General features: G+C 35.9%; 1 protein-coding gene across 2 annotated transcripts in view; it reads left to right on the forward strand.

Moving 5' to 3' along the window:
• Positions 1-20,911, forward strand: part of AHR (aryl hydrocarbon receptor) — a 62,834-nt gene extending 41,923 nt beyond the window's left edge. For both annotated transcript variants that reach the window (XM_068674110.1, XM_068674111.1), the window contains 8 exons: positions 2,322-2,411; positions 4,604-4,727; positions 9,624-9,754; positions 10,374-10,576; positions 10,978-11,087; positions 12,521-12,662; positions 13,206-14,487; positions 18,069-20,911. In XM_068674110.1, the coding sequence (XP_068530211.1) occupies positions 2,322-2,411; positions 4,604-4,727; positions 9,624-9,754; positions 10,374-10,576; positions 10,978-11,087; positions 12,521-12,662; positions 13,206-14,487; positions 18,069-18,224 (2,238 nt within the window). In that variant the 3' untranslated portion in view covers positions 18,225-20,911. The remainder of the gene's footprint in view (positions 1-2,321; positions 2,412-4,603; positions 4,728-9,623; positions 9,755-10,373; positions 10,577-10,977; positions 11,088-12,520; positions 12,663-13,205; positions 14,488-18,068) is intronic.
• Positions 20,912-24,539: the final 3,628 nt, after the last annotated feature.

The raw sequence follows: 24,539 nt of genomic DNA on the forward strand, positions 1-24,539 counted from the left end.
ATCTGGGTTTCCATAAACTACAACTGATGATGAACATTTCCTTACTATAATCTACTTTTTGTAAGGATGGTATGAAAATATACCATATTATTCATTTTTTTGTATTTACTCATCAGGTGTTTTTTTCATTTCGAAACAAACAAAATTGGGATGTCTTTAGTTTCAAACATAAAAACTAATTGTCTTAACAATTCAACATATGGCAGAAGTAGAGATTGAATGAATTGCTGTGCCTCCCTTAAAATTAAGATTTATCTCCCTTAAAATTACTTAAATTACTTCAGTCTTAATTTAGATGTATAGTCTGTAGTAGTATAAGCAAGTTTATGATAAAATATGCAAGTGGAATTTACATCCTCAAATTTTTAAAACATCTTTGTTCTTGATAGTAACAATTTTATAATTGCCCTTGTGTTAGGAATATTAAGAGTACTTTTATATAAACAAAAATATTATGTCCAATGATCTAGAATAGTAATCATTGTCAAATTTCATTATACCTTTAAAGATGATTATTTTAGGATTAGTTTTTGCCAAAACTGGCATTGTAACCAACATCCCATTTATTGACATATCCTGGATACCTGCATATTTTAAGGGACTTCTAGCAATGTTTTGTCTTAGATTTCTTGGCAGAAAACAATCTTGTCTTTTACAGAATTTTTGGCTTACAGAAGGTATCTGATTTCTGTAGCAACAGTTCCATTTCAAAATGAACTGCCTAGCAGAGCCACTGTAAAATGTGACTGAATTCCAGGTACGGGAGCTGTTTGCCTTTGTCACAGATTGGACAAAGAATCTTTCCATGGCTTTGCATGAAACAGAGCAGAATAACTAATTTTAACATGTGGTGCAGAATTACACAGTGTACAGTTCAAAGAAGTTTTATATCAAACACTTCATGTGAAATTCACTGCAAAGTAAGTCAGCAGAGGACACAAGCACCTGCCATTGCAGATTTCCCACTCTCTTGGGATTTGTATGAACTTTATCAAAACCAAGGATTTTATGTAACTGTTGGGACACTGCTCTGAACCTCAAGATCTCTTGGTTTGACTACGCTGTTTCATATTTTTTTTAAGCACATACTGTTTTCAGATAAATTTCATTAAACTAATATATGGAGGTTCTAAGAGCTTGTGAATATAAATGAAAATAGAGTAAGAAATATCTACAAATGAAATAGGAGCAACTGACAGAATTTTAAAACCAGTGTAATCAGATAGTTGTCTTAATTAGACAATAATCATAAAAGAACAAGAAATAGTAAAACAATACCCTGGCTAAATATGGAAAAGCAGCTATGGTGGTTCCCATACTTATGGTGGGTTAATGTTTTTTGAAGAATGATGCTGTTTCATAATAAAAATATATATTATTATATTACAGTAACAAATAGGATATCCTTCACTTACTTTATGCTTTCTCCTAGTTACGATAATTTTGCGTAACGAAGAGTTTTAAAAATGTTTTTTGATCATGCTGGCCAAATTCAACTTTAAATGTAGCTGAGGAAATTAAGTGGCACAACATACTTAATTCCGTCCCTTGAGACAGCCTTTTGTTAAATCTTGACTGAAATCCACAGAAGTAAATCAGCACCTTTCAGATGAGCTGCCAAGTCACAAATGTTCTGTTTGCTATCACAACAATCGCCATGAACCATATTGATTTGGAGTTCAGATAAATGCCCTTTGCGTGACTTTGAACAAGGAGCCACTTAGTCTGCTTCTTCATGGAGGGGGAAATCTCTTCGAAAACATTGTTTACTTGCAATAGTCGGCTTGTGCAGAGGTCTTCTATTTTAAGTAAGCTATAAAATGTTTGTTGGACCATTTGGGGCTCTTGATCGCTTGATTTCCTGTCCACTTAGGCCTGTCTGCACTATGAATAGAAGAGATTTTGGGAATCAGTTTGTGATGCTGCTCCCTTTAATACTGCAGACGTTTGAACATCCTGAAAGCTTGAGCTGAAGCATTGTGAACTGTGGTTGATGTTAGATAAATCCATAGGTCTTCATACTGCTGCCCCTCATCTCCTATGATAAAGAGTAAATAAGTCATCAAAAATCTTTAGCTTCTCCCCTGACTATTCCACTGGAATTTTCCAAACATTTTTCTTCTTTAGGTGGGATTTTCTTTATTGTATCATGCATACTGTAGGGAGAGATGATGATGAATCCTTCTGTTTACACTGTTAGATAAAGATATGTTTTTGCATGCTTCGCATTATGTGAGACTATGGTACAGGTAGACTTAGAGCCACAATAATTATCTGAATTTTGTCTCTGAGGCTGACAGATTGGTGTGTTTCCTCCCCAGGCATTAAATGGTTTTGTGTTAGTTGTGACAGCAGACGCTCTGGTTTTTTACGTCTCTTCTACTATCCAAGACTACCTGGGGTTCCAACAAGTAAGTTTATGTTTTCCTTTTTTTTTTTTTCACATAAGTTTTGGATAGTTTCTGAGGGCATCAGTACTCATATTAGGATCTGATCGTGTAATAAAATTCGCAGTCAGATATTTTGAGTTGGATTACTTTGAAACTGTATTACTTTTCTAACAGCTTACGTAGCCAAAATGGGATCTCAAGCCAAGCACAACAGTAATATGATTTCCAAAGCTGAGTTAGGCAAGATAGGAAATTCTCACACTTAATTAGTCTTTACTGGAACAACTGTTTGAAATTTATACTGTGGTGTTACCCAGTTTATGATGCTGAATTAGACGTAATTCAATGGGAAGGTAATTATTTTAATGGAAACCTTTCATACAAAATTAAGTCCATATGCTTTGAGGTTTTTTTAAGAATGTATTCAGAGATTTTTAGTAACTTTAGATTTTTTTAGTGTGTTCTCTCTCCTGCCCCCCTCATTTATTTATTATTTTAAAACAAGCATTTGTTATTTACAATTTATGGAGCAGATCACATATGGCTTTGCAAACCATGTATCAAAATAGCAAAAAGACCAAGATCCAGAGGACACATGTTCCCTAAGGAATGCAACTCCCAGGATTAGTTTATGTTAAGATGATACAAACTGTGGTGGTTCTTACCTCTGCATGAGAGATAGGGCAAAGTTGCTTAAAAAGATTGAGTCAAGGATGGCCCAGTGATGCTAGCTTGGGCAACCTCTGACACTTTTTTCTTCCTGCATGCAGAAATTCTGCTAGCCAAGAGCCTCCTTTCCAGTACAACCCTTCTTTGGGTAGTACGGTGTAGAACTGATATGGAAGTAGCACTTGAATTACTGGGCATTGCATAGATGACAAAGGGAAATTTGATTTAATGATAAATACATAAACTGAATACTTTATGCTATGACATCAGTGTTGAATTACAAATGGGCTACATCTCCACAAGATACATTTGTTTACTGCACTTCTGTGGCGAAATATCTGTACAGAAATATCTACAGTTGTCAATTTATAACTGTTTCTTCATTTGTTGTGTACTGCATGATGATAGATTCAGATGCTGTCTAAAAATAGGGAGAAACTCTGCTTGGTCTGCAATTTTAGCTAACTGATAAGAATTAGTTGGGGAATGTTTATGTAAAAGAAAATATTCCAAACAAAACATTATTCCTTAGGTTTCAGAGTCTTTTGGTGTTGGGAAACGAAGAAAAAAGCATGGAAAAGAAATGTGCATAGAAATTCTAAAGCAATGCCAGTAAATCAAGTACATGATACAGAAGTGAAATCTTAAAGGTCCAAAAATTAGCATTTCTTGCATTTTTAATTCTGGAAAACATTGATTCTTTTATGAAGTTCATCAAAGCGAAGTCTGAGCTAGGCTTCTGCTTTTGGTAGCTCATCTTAATCTCTTTAGAATTGTTTTATTTAAAAACATTTTGTGTGCATATTTTTTTGATTGGGTTTTAGATTTATGTAGAAAGTAAACATTTTAATTCCTCTCAGTTGACCGATGCTTTTGAATATTATGGGTGTTTTTTCCCCCTTAATTATGTGTGTTGTTGTTTTTTTTTTTTAATCCTGGGTGTTGTAACTTTGTCATTCAGATCACATTCCTAACCACGCAAGTGGTGATATGAAAACTTTGCAATTACTGATTTTAATACATTCTTCAGGAATGATAAGGCTTTTAGGCAAACAAACACAATATTCAAAATATATCTGGCTTAGTTTTGAAAGTTCTGTTGTTCGGGGACTTTGACTTCTTTTGTATTCCTGCAGCACCTGGAATGGGTCAGGTCAAAGTACTGGCTGGCAATTATTTTATTTACAAGTACATAAAATGAAATGATTTAAACAAAACATAAGCATAATAGTTCCAGGCTTGCATAGATAACAAGTGGTTTTAAAAATTAAAAATAAAAAAGGGAGGGAGGGGTTGGAAGGTAATATCTATATTTTCTATTATTATTTTTTGTGTTTGCAGTCATGGATGTGACTGATTCTTTCTTTGTGCTGCTAAAAATTGTTTCAGGAAGCTTTCCCATGTGTGTGCAAATTATGTTTTTATGCTATATGTTTTTTATTGCTATGGCAATAGCACTATTATCAACCAGACAATTCTCGTCATAGTCTCAGAGAAGTTTCATATTCTTCTTTACTTCCCTCTTTTTTCGTTTATGTATGTAGTCTGATATTATACACCAGAGTGTATTTGAACTGATTCACACAGAAGACAGACCTGAGTTTCAACGTCAGCTACATTGGGCATTAAATCCTTCTCAGTCTGCAGATTCTGGACCAAGTGTACAAGGTGAGAATGCCGCTAACTTTTATATTTGCCTGTCCAAGTATTTTTTTTTTAATGGGTCTACATAAACAAACAAGCAAAAAAAGGTGTGGATCCTTTTATATGAACAAAAGAATGAATAATGTATTTTAAATTTATTTAAATGTTATGGATGTGTTTAGCCAACAATGGGAAGTGCTATTTGTGCACTTTAAATTGCACTGTTGTCCATAGGACAGCATCATAAACATACTAATTTTTCTCTGAAGTGGAAGACTTTGATTTGGGGCATAAAAAAATGAATGTTATGCGTGTTTGATATATGTACAGTGGTAAATAGAAACCTGCATGTTTGTGTGGCAAACAGGGCAGTAAGAAGAGTAAGAAGTGAACAGTTTCTTTTGTTGATACAATAAATGAGGAAGATGTGTTTTGTTTTGTTTTTCCCGTGTTCATCTTCAGTTATACCTCATCTTTAATTAATGTATGAATGGGAAAGTGCTTTCTTTCTAAAAAAAAAAAAAAAAAAAAAAAAAAAGAGGATTTCTAAAATCTGCTGTTCCTGATTATAGATCATGACAGCACATTTATTAGCTTAGGAAGACCATCAGACAATTGGGTATGAAGTTCTTCAGGCTGGTAGATATATTCCAGGAATATTAGTTAAAGTATTATGTTAATATGGAATAGTGCATTCCTGGCTGTGGAAGACTTTTACTCCTCCATATCTGCTAGTATGCTAAGTAAGCTGCTGCACTGACCACTACTTCTCCTGGGAATAAAAGATGAAATAGATGAGCCTTTAAGACCAAGTATTATGCTGGCTAGAGTTTCAGGTTGTCACAAGTTATCATGACTGATGCTTATGTGAGCAGCTGTATTGAGAAACTATCAAGGAGAAATATGTTACCTAAATATTGGAAGAGAGATGTCTTGTTATAGATGGCTACATGCAATAACGTAAGCGTAAACCTGCCTGATAATAATGACAAAACTGTTGAGACAACTGTAATGCTTAATTTCACACAACAGCTGTTTAAATATGTAGGTAAAGGTCTGTTACTATAAGTTACTTGATTGTAGGTTGTTTTTTAGTCCAGAAAAAAAAAGTCCATATTCTTTTTTAATTTACCACTTATAAAGCAACTTGATTTAAAACTGCAACAATTTCCCATTTAATGTTTTATAGTAGTAAATCACGAACACTGGGATTTAACAGAAAAAAACTCTTAGAAACCAGCTAATATTACTTGTTTGGCTCATAACTCAGTGCTTTTCAGTTTCTCATTTAGCGGTCAACACTTAAGCTATCTGTAGGTCAATCTACATGAGCCAGGGGAAAACATGCTACACAATTAATACTGCAATTCAGCCTAGCAAACAACTGCTGGCACTTAGGATTCCTGTTTTTATGTGGTGGCTTACTGTTTACCTCGGAGTGAAGTAGTGTTCTGTGGAGATTAAGCAAGTGTATGTGAATTTACAGAAGGTTGCGTTTGAAAAGCACAATACTAGGCCGACTAGGCCTCGTTTTTTATTGAGTGATGGGAGTACTCCAAATGCTGAGCAGCGCTACAAACAAACGTTTGTTTTGTGTTACTAGCTTACTAAAAGCTGCTAAATTATTTTCATGCCTCCAGTAGTGTAAAATGTTAGGCTGTTGAAGATTTTTAAACTGAATTCAGATTTATAACTGAGGATAACGCTATGATCACAAGGAACTTCCCCTGTTCCCCCTACCCCCTGTTTTTGTTAATTTAATCCATTTCCTTTGTAATGTATCCAGCAAGCATTACATAGTTATTTATAGATACATTATAATTGTCCTCAGGCTTAATCACAGATTTCAGTCTCAGTCTGGGAAGTGGCTGTGCTTCAGTTAGCCCGGACTGGATGCTTCCCACTCAGTGCTCTGGTATGCCTCAAGACCACTGTTTTCCTCAGCTGTTCCTATGCCTCCCTGCATAGGAAGGCATAACTCAGTGAAGTCTGCAAGATTCTGGTTTTTCAGTCCAAAATATCCCCTTCAGGGCATTAAGTTTGGATTAGCTTTTAAAGTTCAGTTGCCAAGCAATGGTCTGTAAGACTCTTCGCTTCCCTACAGCAAGTCAGTTCTCCAAGGTTCTGGCACTAAGACCTCTCTGCCTCAGGTCTGCCTGGGAATGTGCAACAGTACTCTGTTCACAAATGTAGGAGGCTTGGGCTTAAAGCCTTCTCCCTTCCACAAGGATCAGAAACTCCTATTTTGAGTGCCTTCCCCCTCTTCCAAGCTACAGATTGTTGCTTCTTCCACCAAAGTCTTGTTCCCTCTTGGGAACTGCCTGTTGTACTGAGGGAGTTGACAGACACTCAAGAGAACTAAGATAAGGTATTAGCATTCAAATGCTAGCCATGTACATACCAAACGAGTAGCACTGAGCTGCTTCAGTAGCAGAAATGCTGAAGGGCATGCCTATGCACTGCCGAGGTTTCCCACAGAAAGCCTTGCACAGCATTTTGGTTTCAAGGGCTCCTCTCAGTAAGCAATCCTCAGCCAGAAGATTTCTCTGAGCCGGGGGACTTACCAGAGCCCTTTGAGGAGCCTGCTGTTGATGATTTAAGTCTTTCCCTACATCCCCTTCAAGAAGATGCCCTTAATCTCCATGAAAGAATCTGCTGAACAAACAGAAAGCCTTTAAGGCACCCTAAACTACTCAGGGTTCTCAACATGCCCCTGCCTGGCCACTAGATTTTCCAGGCAGCTCTTACATAGACAATAACCAACTGTTAATACTAGTTTCTCACAGGGATTGTAGGCTTTCTGCCTCACTAGCTGGAGTCTTTCTCAGTTGTCGCTGGCCCTGCAGGAGTAAAGTCCTGGCAATAGCAAAAGGATGTAAATATTGGGAATACTTGGAAGAAAACGTATTTTAGGTGGTTCCTTGGTACTAATAGTTGTGGAAAGTAAATATTGGTATCTACAGTGTGTTAACTATTTCAAGGAGACCTCCACTAATGGGTTTGCGGGGATTCTCAGCAGTGTTGGAGTTTGCATTTTTGAAAAAGGAACTGGAATTTGCAAGCTGCTTCTTTGCTCTTTCTTTGTTATCCTTGCTTCTTCAGAAGGCTTCTAACCCATTTCAGCACCTCTTGGAGAAGCCCCACCTCAAAGACAGAAGTATTGAAAATTCCCACCAGCAATTAAGCAAATCAATAAAAAACAAAACAAAAAACAAACAAACAAAAAAAAACAATCACTGCAGCAGTAGGGAGTAAGGAAGTAAGTTTGCTTTTGTCTGTTGAGAACCATCCATATGATAAGGGAATATGTTGTTTTCTGGTATCAAGGTTAGGTGGCAAACACCCTGAATGTGAATATCTGTAGGATCATCTCAAAATGGTGGCCTTGGCTATCATGCAGTTCTGCAGATGGCTGTAATTTCAGCACATCCCTTTTCATATTCACTATTAGCTACGGTGCTTTTTTTTTTTTTTTTTCATCCGTAGTTGGAGGTCTGTTCATCAAAAATTGACCTTGTGTAGCAGAAAAAAAGGAATCTCCTGATTCCGTTGTCTAAAGAGCTGGGTGACTCAGCTTTCTTGTTGGATTTATATGTCCTCTTGATGAGCCATCAGTGATCTCATTTGACTCCAATTCAGTCCGTTGAATTAATAGTAGAGTAAACTGAACTGGCAGTTAGTCATGATTTGTTTTCCTTTGGGGTTGATCTGTCATTGTGCAAAACAGCTAGCCTATCCATAAGTTTTTCCAGCTGTCCAAAAGACAGAATTGTATTTCAGAGAACATAATGTGTCTGGTAAGCCAGTGGCATGCTACCTCCAACTCTACCTCCGAGTCAAGAAGGTCAGTTTGGATTCTTTCTATGATGGTCTTTTTTACATACATGGTAATTAATTCTCTTACAGTATATAGAGGATTTTAAAATTTACAGAGTTTTAACACACTAAAACAATGTTTTTACACTGTTGTTTTTTCTTAATTTCTGTGTGTTTGAATTAGGAAAGAGCATTTTGTGTTCTTTTAATATGCATTGTAAACAAGATTACTTTGCCAAATTTGCTTTAAGTTGACATGCTCTAGTATCTCTGTATATGTGGTCCCATGCAGAACATATGTATTCTATCAGCAGTTTATTGATCTACCTCCTGTTTTTACTTTATATTCTAAATGCTTAAGTCTATTTCCTAAATCCCACTTATTATTTTAGAATAAGCACATGCTTATTGTAAAGTGGTAGAAGACTGTCAGGTTGCTATCCTAGTACTCGAGGTTGTGGAGGCTTTGGAGAGCCTACATCATTTTCATGATCGACAACTCAGAAGAAATGTTTTCACTATTTAGTAGTAAAATATTAGCTTTTTTTGTTGTTGTTATTTTTTGACATCTTCTGAAAAAGTTGCTCAGATTGATTTATTGTAGTAAATCTCTAAAGGTGCTTCTTTTTATTTATTGCTACTGATGGCTTTCACCTAGCTGTATGGACAGCAATGGTTTCACATACCATCTTTGATACTATCTTACTGACCTTTTGAATACTCAAATTACTTATTATGGCTGAAAATGCTGACTTTTCACATTTGAAGATTGTGCCATTGCAGCATTGGGACTGTACTCTCTGGTCATTCTGCTTTCTGCAACTGATTCAGAATCTAGATTATTGACTAAAATAATAATTATTTTTTTAAAGTTGCATACAGTTTTAAAATACTCTAACCTATAAAACATAATCTCATTAGAAGAACTGATGCTTAACCTAGCATTGTAACTGGTAGAAGTTCTGAGAACGTTTCCAGTTTACATTGTTCTTGCTCAGGTCACGACCTAAGGCTTTGTTTATGAGGCGGAAGATGATTTGTTATAGATAGCCTTCACTAGGTGTTCTTCTAAAAATAATCTTTATAAATAATCCTTTCCTGTAGGAGATAATGGCTTTTCACAGCCAGCAACCTATTATAACCCAGACCAACTTCCTCCAGAGAATTCTTCCTTTATGGAAAGGAATTTCATCTGCAGGTTACGATGCCTCCTGGATAATTCATCTGGGTTCCTGGTGAGTATGGAGTTATGTAAAAACTTTCACACATGCTGTAATCTACATTATGCTTACAATATGTACAGCAACTTACTTTATTTAACTTTCTATTGATATCTGAGTGCTTGAACCAGCATATTCCAGTTAGCGATACTAAATGACAAGTAGGGACTGTATTCCTGGGTTCCCATTTGATGTGTTGTTAGAACTAGGGGCAAGTTCTCTCATTTCTCATGGCTCGGTTTTCTCTGTGAAATATGAATAAGCCCTTGTGACTGAGAAGAATTCATAAGAAGTTATGTTAATTGCATATATGTATAATGATATGTTCATTGGAATATTAGAAGATCCAACTGGCATTTGCTTTTGCATGTATTTATTTCATAAAGCAGCCTTCTCATTATTTCTTTTTTTAGAGAGTTTACTGGTTATTAGATCTCTAGGTTATATGTTCAGGGTTATAACAGCAGTACTCAGTACTTGTTAGCTAACTTTTGTGTATGGCGTGATACAAAGCTTGAATCTAATAGGTTATAAAACAAAGGATATATTTTACATCATAACAAAAATATCTGACTCTTAAATACCTCCAACATGTAACAGTTACTAACAGTTATTTTTTTTTTGTCATCTTAAGGCAATGAATTTTCAAGGACGGTTAAAGTTTCTCCATGGACAAAACAAGAAAGGGAAGGATGGCACTACTTTGTCTCCTCAGCTAGCGTTGTTTGCAGTAGCTACTCCCCTGCAGCCACCATCTATCCTTGAGATACGAACCAAAAACTTCATCTTCAGAACAAAACACAAGCTGGATTTCACACCTACGGGCTGTGATGCAAAGTAAGTATAAATTATAGCACTCTACCCATATGCTGATGAGAAACATTTCAAAAGTGAATTTGAAATGTATAGCTAGTTACTGTTTCAGTAAATACTGATGATTGTTTAGGATCCATTATTGTTTTTCTCTTCAGCCCTACTAGTAAGTTCAGAGAAATGGTTTCTAGTAACTGAAGCCAACTTGGGGGACTAGTATAAGTTAACTTTTGTTAACTGTTAATTTGTTAAATGTATTTTTATTAGAAATGTCTCAACAAATGACTGATACTACAAAAAAAAAGTAGTTAGCATTTATGTCTGAGATGTTCAAGCCACAATTAACTTGCTTGGCATTCCTTCTGTGAGATGGTTCATCAGCAGTGTTGCAAGTTTTTTTATTTTTTATTCTTTTTACCTTCCAGAGGAAAGATTGTCCTGGGATACACTGAAGCAGAGCTGTGTATGAGAGGAACGGGATACCAGTTTGTTCATGCAGCTGATATGCTTTATTGTGCTGAAAATCATGTCCGAAGTAAGCTCCATTCCCTAAGAAAGGCTGTTAAAAATCAATGCTTGGATTATATTTACACTGAAAAATATTATGAAAGACTCTTAAACTTATGCAGTTATTAACAAAAAGAATACTATTCATCTTATGTGATCTTTCCCTTCCTATAAGAATTTATACTGGACAAGGAAATATTTAATATTCCTATCTAGAGCCTTTTAGGTTGTGTATTCCAGTTTCTGTCACATCTTGCTCTCTCACTTCCTTCTGTGCTCAGTCAGACTTCTGCTATTTCAACAACTTAATTTGGGCAAAGAGACTATTTCAAAGATAACTTTCCTTAGAAATGTAAGATTTTAAAGAGAAAAATATTCTGTTACTGAGCCCTGGTAGCTTGATTTGATATAAATAACAGTATGAGGAGAAAGTGACTGATAAGTAACCATTTGGTAGACTTCTTTCTTCCCTTTTTTATTAGGTGTAACATAGTTCTCTTTCAAAGTTACAGAAACATCTTCAAGAGATTTTGATGCTTCTCTTCTACTGTCTTCTCTTGGAAAACTGTTTTAGTTCTTTAGTCCCCATGTATACAATTAATTAAATCCCTTCAGGAGGTTAATTCTTAACCTTTATTAAGCACATTTTGTATTTCAGGGATAGCTCAGTCACTGTTGCCTTTCACTTGTTTTGTTTGTTTGTTTTAAGGAATAAAAAAATTCCAAAATAAGATTGGTTGGAAACTTAGTTTGGAAACTTTGTCTTAGAAATGTTTTTTTTTTTTTTTTTCTCAATATCTGATGCTAAGTTTAAAAATAAATACATAAAGAATAGTCTTTTACCAAAGTTTACTTTTGGTTAGGATTTGTGAACTTTTCCACTATTTTTATTTGATTTTTCTGTCTACAAAGACAGTAGTTTCAGCAATGTATAACGAAAACAATAGTATGTTTATGAAGCATTGCTAGTAAAGTGAAAACGGGAGTGTAAAATGGATTTTGAAGTATTAACCAGTCAAAATGTGAAAGAATTTGATTCAGAGCTAACATATAACGGAGGCTAGCATAGCTCTAGTACAGGGCTAACTCAAAGTTTTCTAATTTATAAAACAGTAGTCACTTCTCAGCTGTAAAAGAGATTTACACTTTTGTCATCTACACTTTTAATAGTCTCTATTATTGCAGAAATAATAGATGAGGCTCTATATAGGATGTTGCCTGTCTGTAGTGGATATCTTACAATTACTTGTAATTTTGGCTTTTATTTTATGGGTAAAAGATACCTTGAAAAGTGATCGATCATCCCATTGCACTAGGAATACATTAGTGTTGTACAGAAATAGGTAAACAAGGACCTAAAATTGTAAATTGCTCTACAGATGGGATTATTCTCATGACAAGCTAGGTTTTCCTATTTTTCTTCACTTGACAGTAAATGGTATGTTTGCTCTTCAATTTTAGTGATGAAGACAGGTGAAAGTGGAATGACTGTCTTCAGGCTTCTAACCAAAGAAAATCGGTGGGCCTGGGTACAGGCAAATGCGCGACTTGTGTACAAAAATGGAAGACCAGATTACATCATTGCCACGCAAAGACCTCTTACGTGAGTCATCATAAAGCAGTATAAAGTATAAAGCAGTATTCTTCAGAAACTGAGCATTTTTGATCACTCTTGTTTACCTTCAAAAATCCAGCTGCAGTTTTGTAGGGGAAACAACAAAAAGCATAAAGAATTTATATATTTTGTAATTTATGGTGCTTAATCGAGTTCCATATAATATGGAATTTAGCATTATTATACAGGTTAAACGAATTTTCCCAAAGAGTTTGTAAAATGATTACTTGCCATGTCAAGAAAAACATAACATATGGAACAAAGCCCATTTATGTTTATTTCAGCCCCTAATGCACAGCAAATGGTGTATGCTATCTAGATTTAATTACAATGTAGTATGTAAAGGTCATATTACAGTCATAAGCTCTTTATTTCATAATCTGCCTCTTGGTTTAAGTCAGCCAAGTTGAGCTGAAATAGCTAGGAATTTGAAAAATGCCTTCGATATTTATTTATTAATTCCAGGAGACAAAAAGATTACTGTAACTGTTGAGTACTGCAGTATTGTGTTATATATTGATTTACTTTCAGAGACGAAGAAGGGGCAGAACATCTACGGAAACGTAACATGAAACTGCCCTTCATGTTTGCCACGGGTGAGGCTGTTTTATATGAGGTAACTTTCCCAATGTCAAGCCTTATGGATGCTTCTCAGCCAAGGAATAAGGCCACAACGGGAAAAGGAGGTAAAGCTACGCTACACGGTGATTCTGTGGATCCAAACTCCATTCTAGGTGCCATGTTAAGGCAAGACGAGTCTGTGTATCTTTGTCCTCCAGCATCACACAAACTTTCCTTTGAGAGGAACTTCTTCACAGACAGCAGGGACGAACTGGGCAGTGTTGTAAGCAGTGACTGGACAGATAGTTTCCTGCCTGCTGGAAATCACAGCATCCTCAAACAGGAACTAACTGAGTGTTCCCAGGACAGTAGTGTGCTGCTTCCTGAAGACAGTGCGGCACTCTTTCAAGATAACAAAACCAGTGATTTGTACAGCATCATGAAAAATCTTGGTATTGACTTTGAAGATCTAAAGTACATTCAGCAGGATGAGGATTTTTTTAAAACTGAATTATCTGGTATGGATGATATTGGGGACATAGACATAACTGATGAAATCCTGACTTATGTTCAGGATTCCTTAAATAAGTCTGACTTCTTATATTCAGGCTGTAACCAGCAGCAACCTGTGGTCCAGAATGCCAATTGCTTGGTACAGCAAGAATTAGATCAGCATCAAATTCATGAGCATCGGAAGCAGCTCATGGAGCAGCAGCAACAGCAGCAGCAGCAACAGCAGCAGCAGCAGCTCTGTCAGAAGATGAAACATATGCAAGTCAACGGGATGCTAACAAATTGGAACTCTGGCACCAGCATGCCTCTTAGCTGCTCACAGCAGCAGCCCCAGCAATATGTATTCTCTGGCATGCATGCCACAACTCCTGAGTTTTCTTACAAATCAGAAGTAAACACTTCACCTTATGCATGTAGGCAAGAGTTTGTTCCTTATAAGCAACCCACAGCAATGATGCCGCAGCTTTCTAATTTTTCCCAAATGAATTTCCCTGTAGCAAGTTTTGAGAGATCAACGTACTCTGCTTCTTCCAACTTGGAAGATTTTCTCGGTTGTTTGCAGCAGGTCCCTGAAAATCATGATTGTGGGATAAACTCTGAGTCGGTTATGCTAACTCCTCAAACGTGCTATGCAGGTGCTGTTTCTATGTACCAGTGCACGCAAGAAGCACAGCCCAGCTGCATGGATCAAATGCAATATGATCCTATGATGGCAAGTCAACAAACATTGTTGAACAAGGTATGGTAAGCAACATTGTTATATTGCTTGAATCACATTTTTATGGGGTTTGAATGGCTCCTGGGATGCAGTGTTTGCCATACTTGAATCTCACTGAGTTTGAAACTGGTGTGTTAGCAGTGAGTGAGTGTCTTTGCTGTAGTTGTTCATTAGACTGAACAAGGTTGCGTTCGGTCAAGTTTTTGTGTACATATATCCACATCCTGGTAGTTCTCTTCGGCAGTATTAAAGCAGGAGTGAGTGAACTAGGCTATTGTACCTACCAGTAATTTTCCCAGTGGGAGCCAAAAAAACAAAACAAAACACAACAGATTAGGTCATAAGCTTAGAATTGGCTTATACATTTTTAGGGGAAAAGGATGATATCAGTAGAAAAATGGAGCTTTTCTTTAGCACAGATTTCAATTTTAAGCACGGTTCTTCATAGGTAAAATTAACTTAAAAATAAAAGATAAATCAGTTATTAAGGCAGTTCCTGATTTTGAATAACCTTTGTTGAAGTCCTTTAAATTGTACCATTTATTTCTGTTATGATGCTCAAGTACAGAGCCACAATTCTTTTTTGGACTTCAGTGAGTTTGTGTTCTAAAGTACTGATCCTGCTGTAAATGCTTGTGCATGTGCATAAGCATTTACAGAATTAAAGTATTAATTGGCATTTTAACCTACACAAGCCAGAGGTGAGGAATGCGAGTAGAACATATCCATTTTTTTTGGTATGCTCAGTACAAGTACAAAACATCCTTTTAAACTGTTTCACTAGTGGAAAAATGTAATTGCAGAATTACAGAAATTGAGCTAAAACAGTTCAGCAAGTGTCCGAGGGCTGAAATAGCATGATGTTACTTTGGCAAACTGCAGGCACAGGCTTGCACAGCACTTGGCTGTTTGTTGCATGGCTGTGGTCAGTGTTAATAAACCTGCATAGTGCTTGATAACAGGGATGTAAAGCATTTTCAAGATCATCAAAGTTTATTCCTGTAATAGGATAGAAATGTCCTTTCCCCAAAAGCTGTACTGGTGTGGCCCATTGGTTTCGAACAGCCAGCACCTCAGCAATTCAATTTCCTCCTTTCTAATGGTTGGTTTAAAATATATTTATTTGATTGATTATTTTGTTATGCTGCCTTAATTATTTTTGTTATGCTCCCTTTTTGTTCTTTTCTCGATTACTTTATCTTCTCTATCTGTAAAAAGTTTGACTAATGACTAAGACAGCATCTCTAAATGCAATAAATGAATTTCTTTTACGTTGTATTTACGGGAATGTTGTGCTACCATAGTAACATTGCTTTTAGCTTGGTTGTCATAAAAACATGAACAAAGGCTACTTTGTGAAAACGTAGCCTTACTTAAGTTGTTCAGAGGCAAATTAAGCCCCTTTTGCTATGGTATACCCATGCTGAATGGATCTGGATGGCATTGCATAAGCAGAAGCCTAATGCAGAACTGCTGTTACGCTGTAACATCATTTAGCTCCTTGTCAGTTCCTGTTTACATCTGAAGAGAAGTGCTGGACATTTGTCCAAATTAGCTTAAAAGAGCAACACACTGCTTGATAAGGAAGGCTTATTGCCCCTTCCCTTTTTTGTAAAAGAGTGATCAGAGATAGCTGAAAGCCATTTCCAAGTCCTAGTGGGTCCACAACTTACTTATGCCAATGAGTGTTGGTGGCTGGGAGGAAGAGACTGCTTGCTCCTAAACCAAGTAGCAGTGTCTTTTTGCAGCCTATACTAATGCATACTGTTCACATTGAAACAAGAACAAAACACAACCAACCAACCAAAGGCCTCTTGTATCAGACTGTACTCACTTTCGATCTCTATTCACACCTGTCAATTAACATATTTATGGACTGAGGGCAAAGGAAGGCTCTACGTAAGTAAAGATGTTATGTTGAGAACTGTTTTAATATAAAAAAAACTTATTCATTTTACTTAGAAATGTAATTGCTGGAAGGAAAATAACCATGTTTATGATGTATACTTGTATTGCAGAGATATAAGAGGAGTTAAGAGAACTTTAAAATAAGTGAACTCATTGAAATTAGTAATTCGGAAGTATAGCTACTGCACTTAAGTTGTAGTCTTTTAAAATATCTGTGCCAAAGCCATGATGGCAAATAAAATGTGTTTATTTATTGTAAGTAGAGAGAAGGTGTCGCTATTACGGTAATAAAATTATTAAGGTTTGACTTTATTGGCTGCTGGTAACTTCAGTAAGGCTGTAAGTAAGCTGATACTGGGTGTTACTGTTGGAGTTGCAGTCACACAGCCAAACCAAAGCAGGGCATTCTGCGTGGCTGGATTTGGCCTGCTGACATCAGCCACAGGCTGGAGAGAGTACGGACGTCTACTATGCCAGCAGGGATTGCTGTCCTTTCAGCAGCCTCCTACCTCCCATCGATTTCTACACAAAAAGACAGCAGGATTAGAAAGCCAGAAGGGTCTGTTGTGATCATCTGCCTTGACCTTCTGCCTAACTTGTAATTAATCTGTTCTACCAAAATTAACTCCTTCTTTGAACTCGTGCATTCATGGTAGGATAGTAACCACTGTAGTCTCCATCACTAAAAGCCTTTCACTCGTCTTATAAAACATAATGATATCATCTTCTTCCAGAATTTATCCTAGTTCGTTCGTGTATCCATCATTGTTAGTATGGCATCTTTGATTTAAAGCCAAATCCACATGGTTGTAGAATAGTCATTAGGAATTTTAGAACAACAACTGCGTGGTTTGTCAAATTTCAGTGTTTGCCTAGCAGGAAAAAAAAAGTTTCCACAAAATCAGCATATCTTGATAGATGAATGAGAGAATATATAATATGTTTTAAGGACAAACGTTGAATGAATGAATACTTCCAATATAAGCTACTCCCAAAGAGATGATGGAAATGTTTAAAATATTTTGTTTTTATTTTCTTTGCATGACTGAATGGAGTATTTTGTAGATAAAATTAGTTTTCCAGAGCATGACGGTAAGCATTACATCAGATGGTTAAAATAATCCTATGAACAATTTATGTCAAGACTGATGAAATCCATTCATTACTCTTATTTGATGTTGTCAATATGAAGACCATTTGTTAAAAAAGCCCACCCTAAGATAGCTCAGCTCATGGATTGAATGCAGTACACTTACAAATAGGACTGAATATGCATTCCTGGAAGAGCTGTAAAGTCTGGATCCCATTGCAGACATGAAAATATGTAAATAGGTTGCTTCTAAAATGTGACAGCTGGATGTGGAACTTAAGATTACTCAGACTGTACTTTCTACAAATGGAAACTCTATTATGCTTTAGATAATGATGGTGTTTCTTTCCCTTGGCCTGAAGTGGGACTCTCAGTGACATCAGCAAGGTTGGTTTCACTGGTGATTCAGACCCTACTTTGATACAAATTATGTTTTTGTCATTCATCAGCCCCTGCCCGCCCCCCCCCCAAAAAAATTAAAATAATTGAAGATACTCATTATATTTTAATATGATCTTATGAAAACTGTGCGTTTAGGCAGATTTAAAAAGAAATAAAATTGGTTTCCCATATTAACCATTTATATTGTCTTTTTTCCTACCAGTTTCAAAACGGTTTCAATGGAGGAAATGTAAATGAAGCATATCCCTCTCAGTTAGATGTGATCAGTAATGCACAGACTGCCACACATCTTCAGCCTCTTCATCATCCAACAGAACCCAGATCCTTCTCAGATTTGGCATCTAGTGGATTTATGTAATTCAGATCTAGAGCTCCATCTGTGACTTTGTCTGGGCATCAGGCTGCTCTGAGGAAAAGCTCTATAAGTCTATCTTTGACCATTGGACTTGAACAGCTAAATTACATTTTGAAAATTTGAGGTTGGTTGCACTATATGCTGGTGGCTATGTAATCCAAGGCCCTAACTTCTTAGGGTGACAGGTGGAATTAAAACTCTTGACTAAACGTATGCATGTGCTGTTTTCCATCAGATTGACTGTGTTGTTCCAGTATGGATTACATATGTATTACAGACTATGTCATGCTATACAACATAAGATAAGGCAAATGGTTTTGTTGTTAAGAAAAATAATTGGGCACTTTACAAATAGCATCAATGGCACAAGGAAGATGATTTCACACTTGGATTATTTCCAAACTTTATTTAAAAATATATATATATTAAAACGCTCTGAATTCATGAGAATCAAAAGCACTTAATTTAATGCATACTAAGCTCTTTAATCACTTATTTTATATTTAAAACATTTTGTTTTAAGTCTCCATTTCTAGCACTTTAATAGAAGGCTTAATACAATGATATGATATGCAACTTCAGGTTTTCTATGAAACAGATCCCTTGCATTCCTCCTTTTCTCGTCAACCTTAAGTGCCTCACAATTTAGCTACCTTGTTTCTGACAGGAGCTTATTTTAGCAAAACTCACTATAAATGTCATCTGTATTATGTGAACTTTTATCTAACATCTACAGTGCTACTGGCTGTACCTTTTTTTTTTCTTCCCTAAAGATAATTTGTTTAGAGTATGTCTTAATTCTTTATCTGTGGATTTGTTACACTATTATCTGGAGCTATTAAATGTTCTGAACTTAGTTCAGCTAAAGAGTTTTGGTTTATTCTATACTGCTTTTCTGCTTTCTTCAGGTAATACAGGGTATATTAAAAAGCAGATTTTGCTGAGGGGGAGGAGCAGTTCCTCAGGATTAGTTTTAGATTATTAATGCTGAAAAACATGTGCCTTATCTTGTGTTAAAACACTCATAATGTTCTTTAGAAATAATACAAGGCTGCTCTATGCAAATACTTTCATTAAAATGGATATTGAAAAGGTTTGCATTTTAAACAAGGGGGAAAGGAGTCTCAATAGCAAGTTGTATTGACACTTTGACTGCAGCTTTCAATGTTCATAGTGGGAAGGGGTCAGTTTTGGTTTAAACTTTATCCCTAGCAAATTGCACTGCAAAGGACTGAGAGGTTATTCTTTTAATGTATGTGGATCCATTTTAAAAGCTTTGTGCAAAATATAAAATTGGAAAAAGAAACAAAAAGTCGTTGAAGAAATTCTGCTTGTAATAAGCTTTATTTTCAGGAGGAAAAAAAAAAACACAGGCAAAACATCATTCTGGTTTTTGTTTTTCTTTTTATCAGAGAGGATTGTTAGAACTTTAGACACCAATGTTTGGTGCAAAATAATAGTCTACATGAAAATACAGAAATGTGTGTATGTTCAAAATATTTCTGTATTCTTGCGTGTTGTATAGTTCATATATAATAAAATGTCTTTGTAACATATTTTAAACCAGTTAATTTTAAAGTGTTACATCATTACATGTTAAGAACAATTTTATTACATTTGTTATATATAATATAAAATGGCAATGTAGCCAGTTTAAAGCAGGCAAAAGTAAATCAGCTCCCTCCAATTAGTTGTTAATATCATTTAATACAAGGACAATCACTTCAGGTTGGAATTCTTCATTCTTAGATGTAACGTGTTTGCTTCAAGGAAGAACAAGTCTTCGATTCTGTGATATAATATCCTAGGCCAAACGTAGTTCAGTTACAACTTTTCAGATGACTGACTTCAGTTTTTCTAAGTGAAATTGCCATATTTGAAAGGGACATTAAGGAAGCAATTACTATTTGGGAAAAGCCCATAAAGAGATTGTGGGTTGTAATACGAGGTTGCTTTTTTTTATTATTTTATAAACGTTTCAGATTTTGTTTTCAACACAAGACATCACTAAGCTTTAGTTAATGTCTTTTGAATTAATTGGTCATCCTGTCACTTTTTTTTATGTAAGGTCTTGTTTTAAGCCAATATCTGAAACGTCTTCCATATGTAGTTAGTGTATGTTTGAATTTGAACTTGAAAATTAGGAAAGAAAAGTAATGCTGTAAAACCAGAAGGTTCAAAGGGATAATGTATGTTTTACATCTTACAAACCAGTGTATGTTCTGTTTATGAATTTAGTTAAACCAAATACATGTCCTTTCACTAAGTGCCAAGGATGCAGTACTACAATTGTGCTGCCTTACTTACTGTAAACAAATTAGTTGTTTATATGCATATCAGCTTTTTTTTTTGCATTATCTTATGTGTACAACATTGACTGCATTAGTGCACTCTTGATCTGCACCAAACTGTACCTACAGTGCACAGATGTTTCTAAATTGGATCTCTAGTAGCCCTTCAGGTCTGTTATAAGTAAGATATTAACCCCATGTTAGACAGTATTACTATCAACTTTTGTACAAGTTTTCTTAGCTTGTTTTACTTTCCAGTTCTTATCTTTCATTTGCTATGCCTGCACATACCATGCAGTACATCTTTTGCTTTAAGGTATGGTTTTGTAGCGCTGTTGCTGACCTTCAATAAAGTTTGTAAGACATAATATATGGTAATAAAATAATCACTTGAATGTAGCTGAAATGCATGTTCTTTTACTGCAAAATGTTCGATTTCGGCAGTGTACAAAAAGATACGTTATCATACAGTAATATTTTTTGAGAACTGGTCATCTGAAAGTTTACAAAACTATTGTTATTTATGTCACTGTGGACTTTGCACTTCTCTGAATATAAGATGCAAATACAATGTGTATAATTTAGAGTGGTGAACAAGTGTGTATTTGCCCATGGAATTAGTATTTTCATTTGATAATCGCATGAAAATGAGTTTGTTAATAAACATTGTAAACAGTGAGCCACAACTAGCAGTTGAAAGGCTTCTGTATTTGTTGCCTTGTGAACAGTAAATTTGTAATTCAGCTGTACTGAGACAGGAATAGATCTCTGCATAGATGCTGCTAAAAATAAGGTAAGCATTTTCTGTTTTGAGATCTGTGGCTAGCTATTGGTGGCCTATTTGCTGTTCATTGCTATTAATACTGATTTTAAGTTACATTCTATTCTAACAATTCTATATTTTTTCCTAATTATTGATATTACTCTTTACTGTAGGGTATATTGACTTTGTGTGATAATAGTCTTAAAATCTGTTACAGTACTAAAGCAGATGCTTCATAATTCGTAATGAATCGGATGCTTCATAATTCCTCATGCAGTTTAGCAAACTTAAAGTAGCTCTTCGGTTTAGTGACATGATGGACTAGAAGTTAATTGGTTTCAAATATGTTAGTATCTTATAATGTATATGTGCACTTGCTGCCTTATTCAGAATCAGTACTAGGCTATAAACTCTGCATGTTAAGTCCTCTTGTTTGCTCTCCTTGAACAGCACAAACATACAAGCTAACATTCAAGAGTAATTCAACAAGGCTGCAAATCTATTAAGTAACATCTGGAAGTAATCAGGTAATAATATGAGCAACACAGGCCATCCTTTTTATAGTCTGTTGTGTTTGTTAAAGGGATATCTTCAAGCCACATGTCAACCTGTTCCCAGAAATGCATTGTTCAGTTTTCTTTGCAAGAGGGAGTTTTCTTCCGTACTAAGCCATTTTCATTGATTTATGGAATTCCACTTCTATTTTTAATTCAAGGTGAAAGTTCTTGGTGGTTCACAACCTGAGTAGGTTACATCAAAGCCCATGCAGTTTGTTGATGAAAGTCATTGCCTTCTCTGCGGCTCTGTCACAGGGAGGTTTTCCCAGGTAGCTCTTTTGGAGATGGATTTTCCTAGTGAGGAACCGTGTTTCCCACTCACACATTTAAACCAAAAGCTATTTTATTCATAGATGTCTTTGTTCACCTATGAAAGGTCTCTCGGCTGGCTTATTAAATTAGGTTAAAGTTACCTTCTAGAATAAAAAACTGATTTGACTTTTAATGTTATCGTTCTGTCAGCTGATTAAATTGACCACTTGCATTCCTGCTGTCTTCCTGCTGTCCTGGGAGTCCTTCCCTGCAAACTAGTGCTAAATAAGTAACACTAGATCAAAAAAGCTTTAGACATCCAGAATACAAGTTGGCTTTGAATTGTGAAATTCTACCCATTGTACAATCCTCTTTATCTGAGCATTAAACAATTTCCAGCATGGGCCAGTGTCCACTTTTTCCCTTTCACTTCTGATGTTCAAGTGAGCACTTTGATTCACCAGGGAATCTGGGCCAGCTCTCCAGAAATAAAATAAAAAAATATAATAAAGAAGTACCTATTCTTTCTCTCAAGCACGTACTGCTCCATTATTGATTTAGTGGTAAACCTACATTTAATAAATCCTTTTCTTTCTTAAAGTTGACCTTCATGATAAGTAGAGAAGGACTGCTACAGTGAGGCATCAAAAGATTCAACCTATAATGTGAAATTGAAGATTTGATCAGTCCATGGTATAGTAAAATGAATCATCTTTTATAGTAAACTTTCTAATCAAGGTCTGGCAAGCATTAAGCAAAGCTATAAAAAACTTAATTTCTAAAGTAGCCAGTCTCTGAGGAAGACAGAAGTTCCTCAGCACTAAAGTCACTGTGGTGGTTATAACTTAGGCTGAAGCCAACAGGTTCTTATTTCTCTTGAATCCAGCTGGGCTGCAAGTGGAAGTACAAGCAGTATTCAGAAATCACTAACTTAAACAGGTTTTTTTACACCAATGTAAAGGTTCTGCATGCTCATGACTGTCTGGATGTCTAAGATCCATCCAAACAAGTTCATGAGATGAATTTTCACATAAAAATCAGAAGAGGAAGCCTGAGGGATATTGGGAGAAATCCGTTTGTGCTGTGTAATAATAATATTTAATATAAAAATTCTTCCTGTATTTATGAAAAGACAAAAGAGAAGAAAAACATTTTTGTTTGCATTTTCCCCTGTCCACTGGCTATGGACATTAAGTCTTCCATCTAGGTCTTGCATCTGTTCCCTTGTAGGTGGCATCAGCCAGAGATCTTGGCTCCTTGCTAGTAAAATTAAGAGCTGAATTAGAAGAAACTATTAAATTTACTTTGTGACACTAGTCGGTGAGGGTTAAAGAGAGAGGGAAATGCAGGAAGCAAAAGGATGGCCCCACCTGTACTGTAGTTGAAAGACATCTGAGGGAATTTATGTTCTTTTCTAGTTTCTGAATCATGTGGAGAGAGCCACATATTTCTTGAGAGCAAAATTTAAATCTCCAAAGTCTCTGCTCAGTTGCCAACTACCTCAGTTCTTCTATAACCATTCAGATCCTGGCAGCACTGAACTCCTTGGCTATCAAGCCCTTGAGAAGTTGCACACCAGGTGTTTCCTGCATCTCTGTGGGGCCTAAAGCAGTAAGTGATTTCAGAACATACTGAACAAATTTATCCAAGAGAAGGCAGCCAGAAAGAAAGTCTTCTGTCAAAATTAACTAATTGGCAAGCGAAACACACAAGTCAGCTCCCTCCTCTAAATTGTTTGGAGTTAGGATATGAATGAAATCAAGATCTCTAAAATGGTTCATAGGATATCCTGAAATAAAACAAACTCTCCAGTTAAAAATGTTCCACTTTAAACAAATAGTTCACAAATAACCAAGAAAGAGAAAGAGGGCAAGAGACGTATCCTTCAGTTTAATGGTAGGACATTCGCTTGGATTCTTCAGCAGAAGGTGCTGAGTGCCCAGGACAGTCTGGACCAGCAATTAAGGCACTCATTTTGCTCTTCACCAGGATCATCATCTTCTGTCTCTTGAGGGGAGAAGTGTCATCAATTCTTGATGGAGATTTAAATGTAAAATAATAATTAAAAAAAAAGACCTGACCTTCATACTTAGTTTTACAGCTGCAGTAGCTGAAATATGCTAGAGCTGATCTTATCAGAGAGGTTATTCCCTTTGATTTTAGCTATCCATGCTTGTGTATATGTTTTTTAAAGCACGTTTTCGAAGTTCTCATCAACAGTATAATAATCAGCGTCAGGCTTGTTTCTACAAAAGCTGTAAATTGCAGTCCATAGTGGGTGGAAGTAGCATTGCTGTGTAATGTGTACACATGCACACACACAGCATGAAGGCACGTGATCTTGTTCCAGAGATTGTTTTAATTACACTGGCTTCTAATTAAACTTTGAAAAGCTAATTTGAGCCTGTGACACCTCATTCAATGCAGAAAAGTATCCACATTAGGCTTCAGACCT

The sequence above is a fragment of the Anas acuta genome, chromosome 2, assembly GCF_963932015.1.
Source record: "Anas acuta chromosome 2, bAnaAcu1.1, whole genome shotgun sequence".
Lineage (NCBI taxonomy): Eukaryota > Metazoa > Chordata > Aves > Anseriformes > Anatidae > Anas > Anas acuta.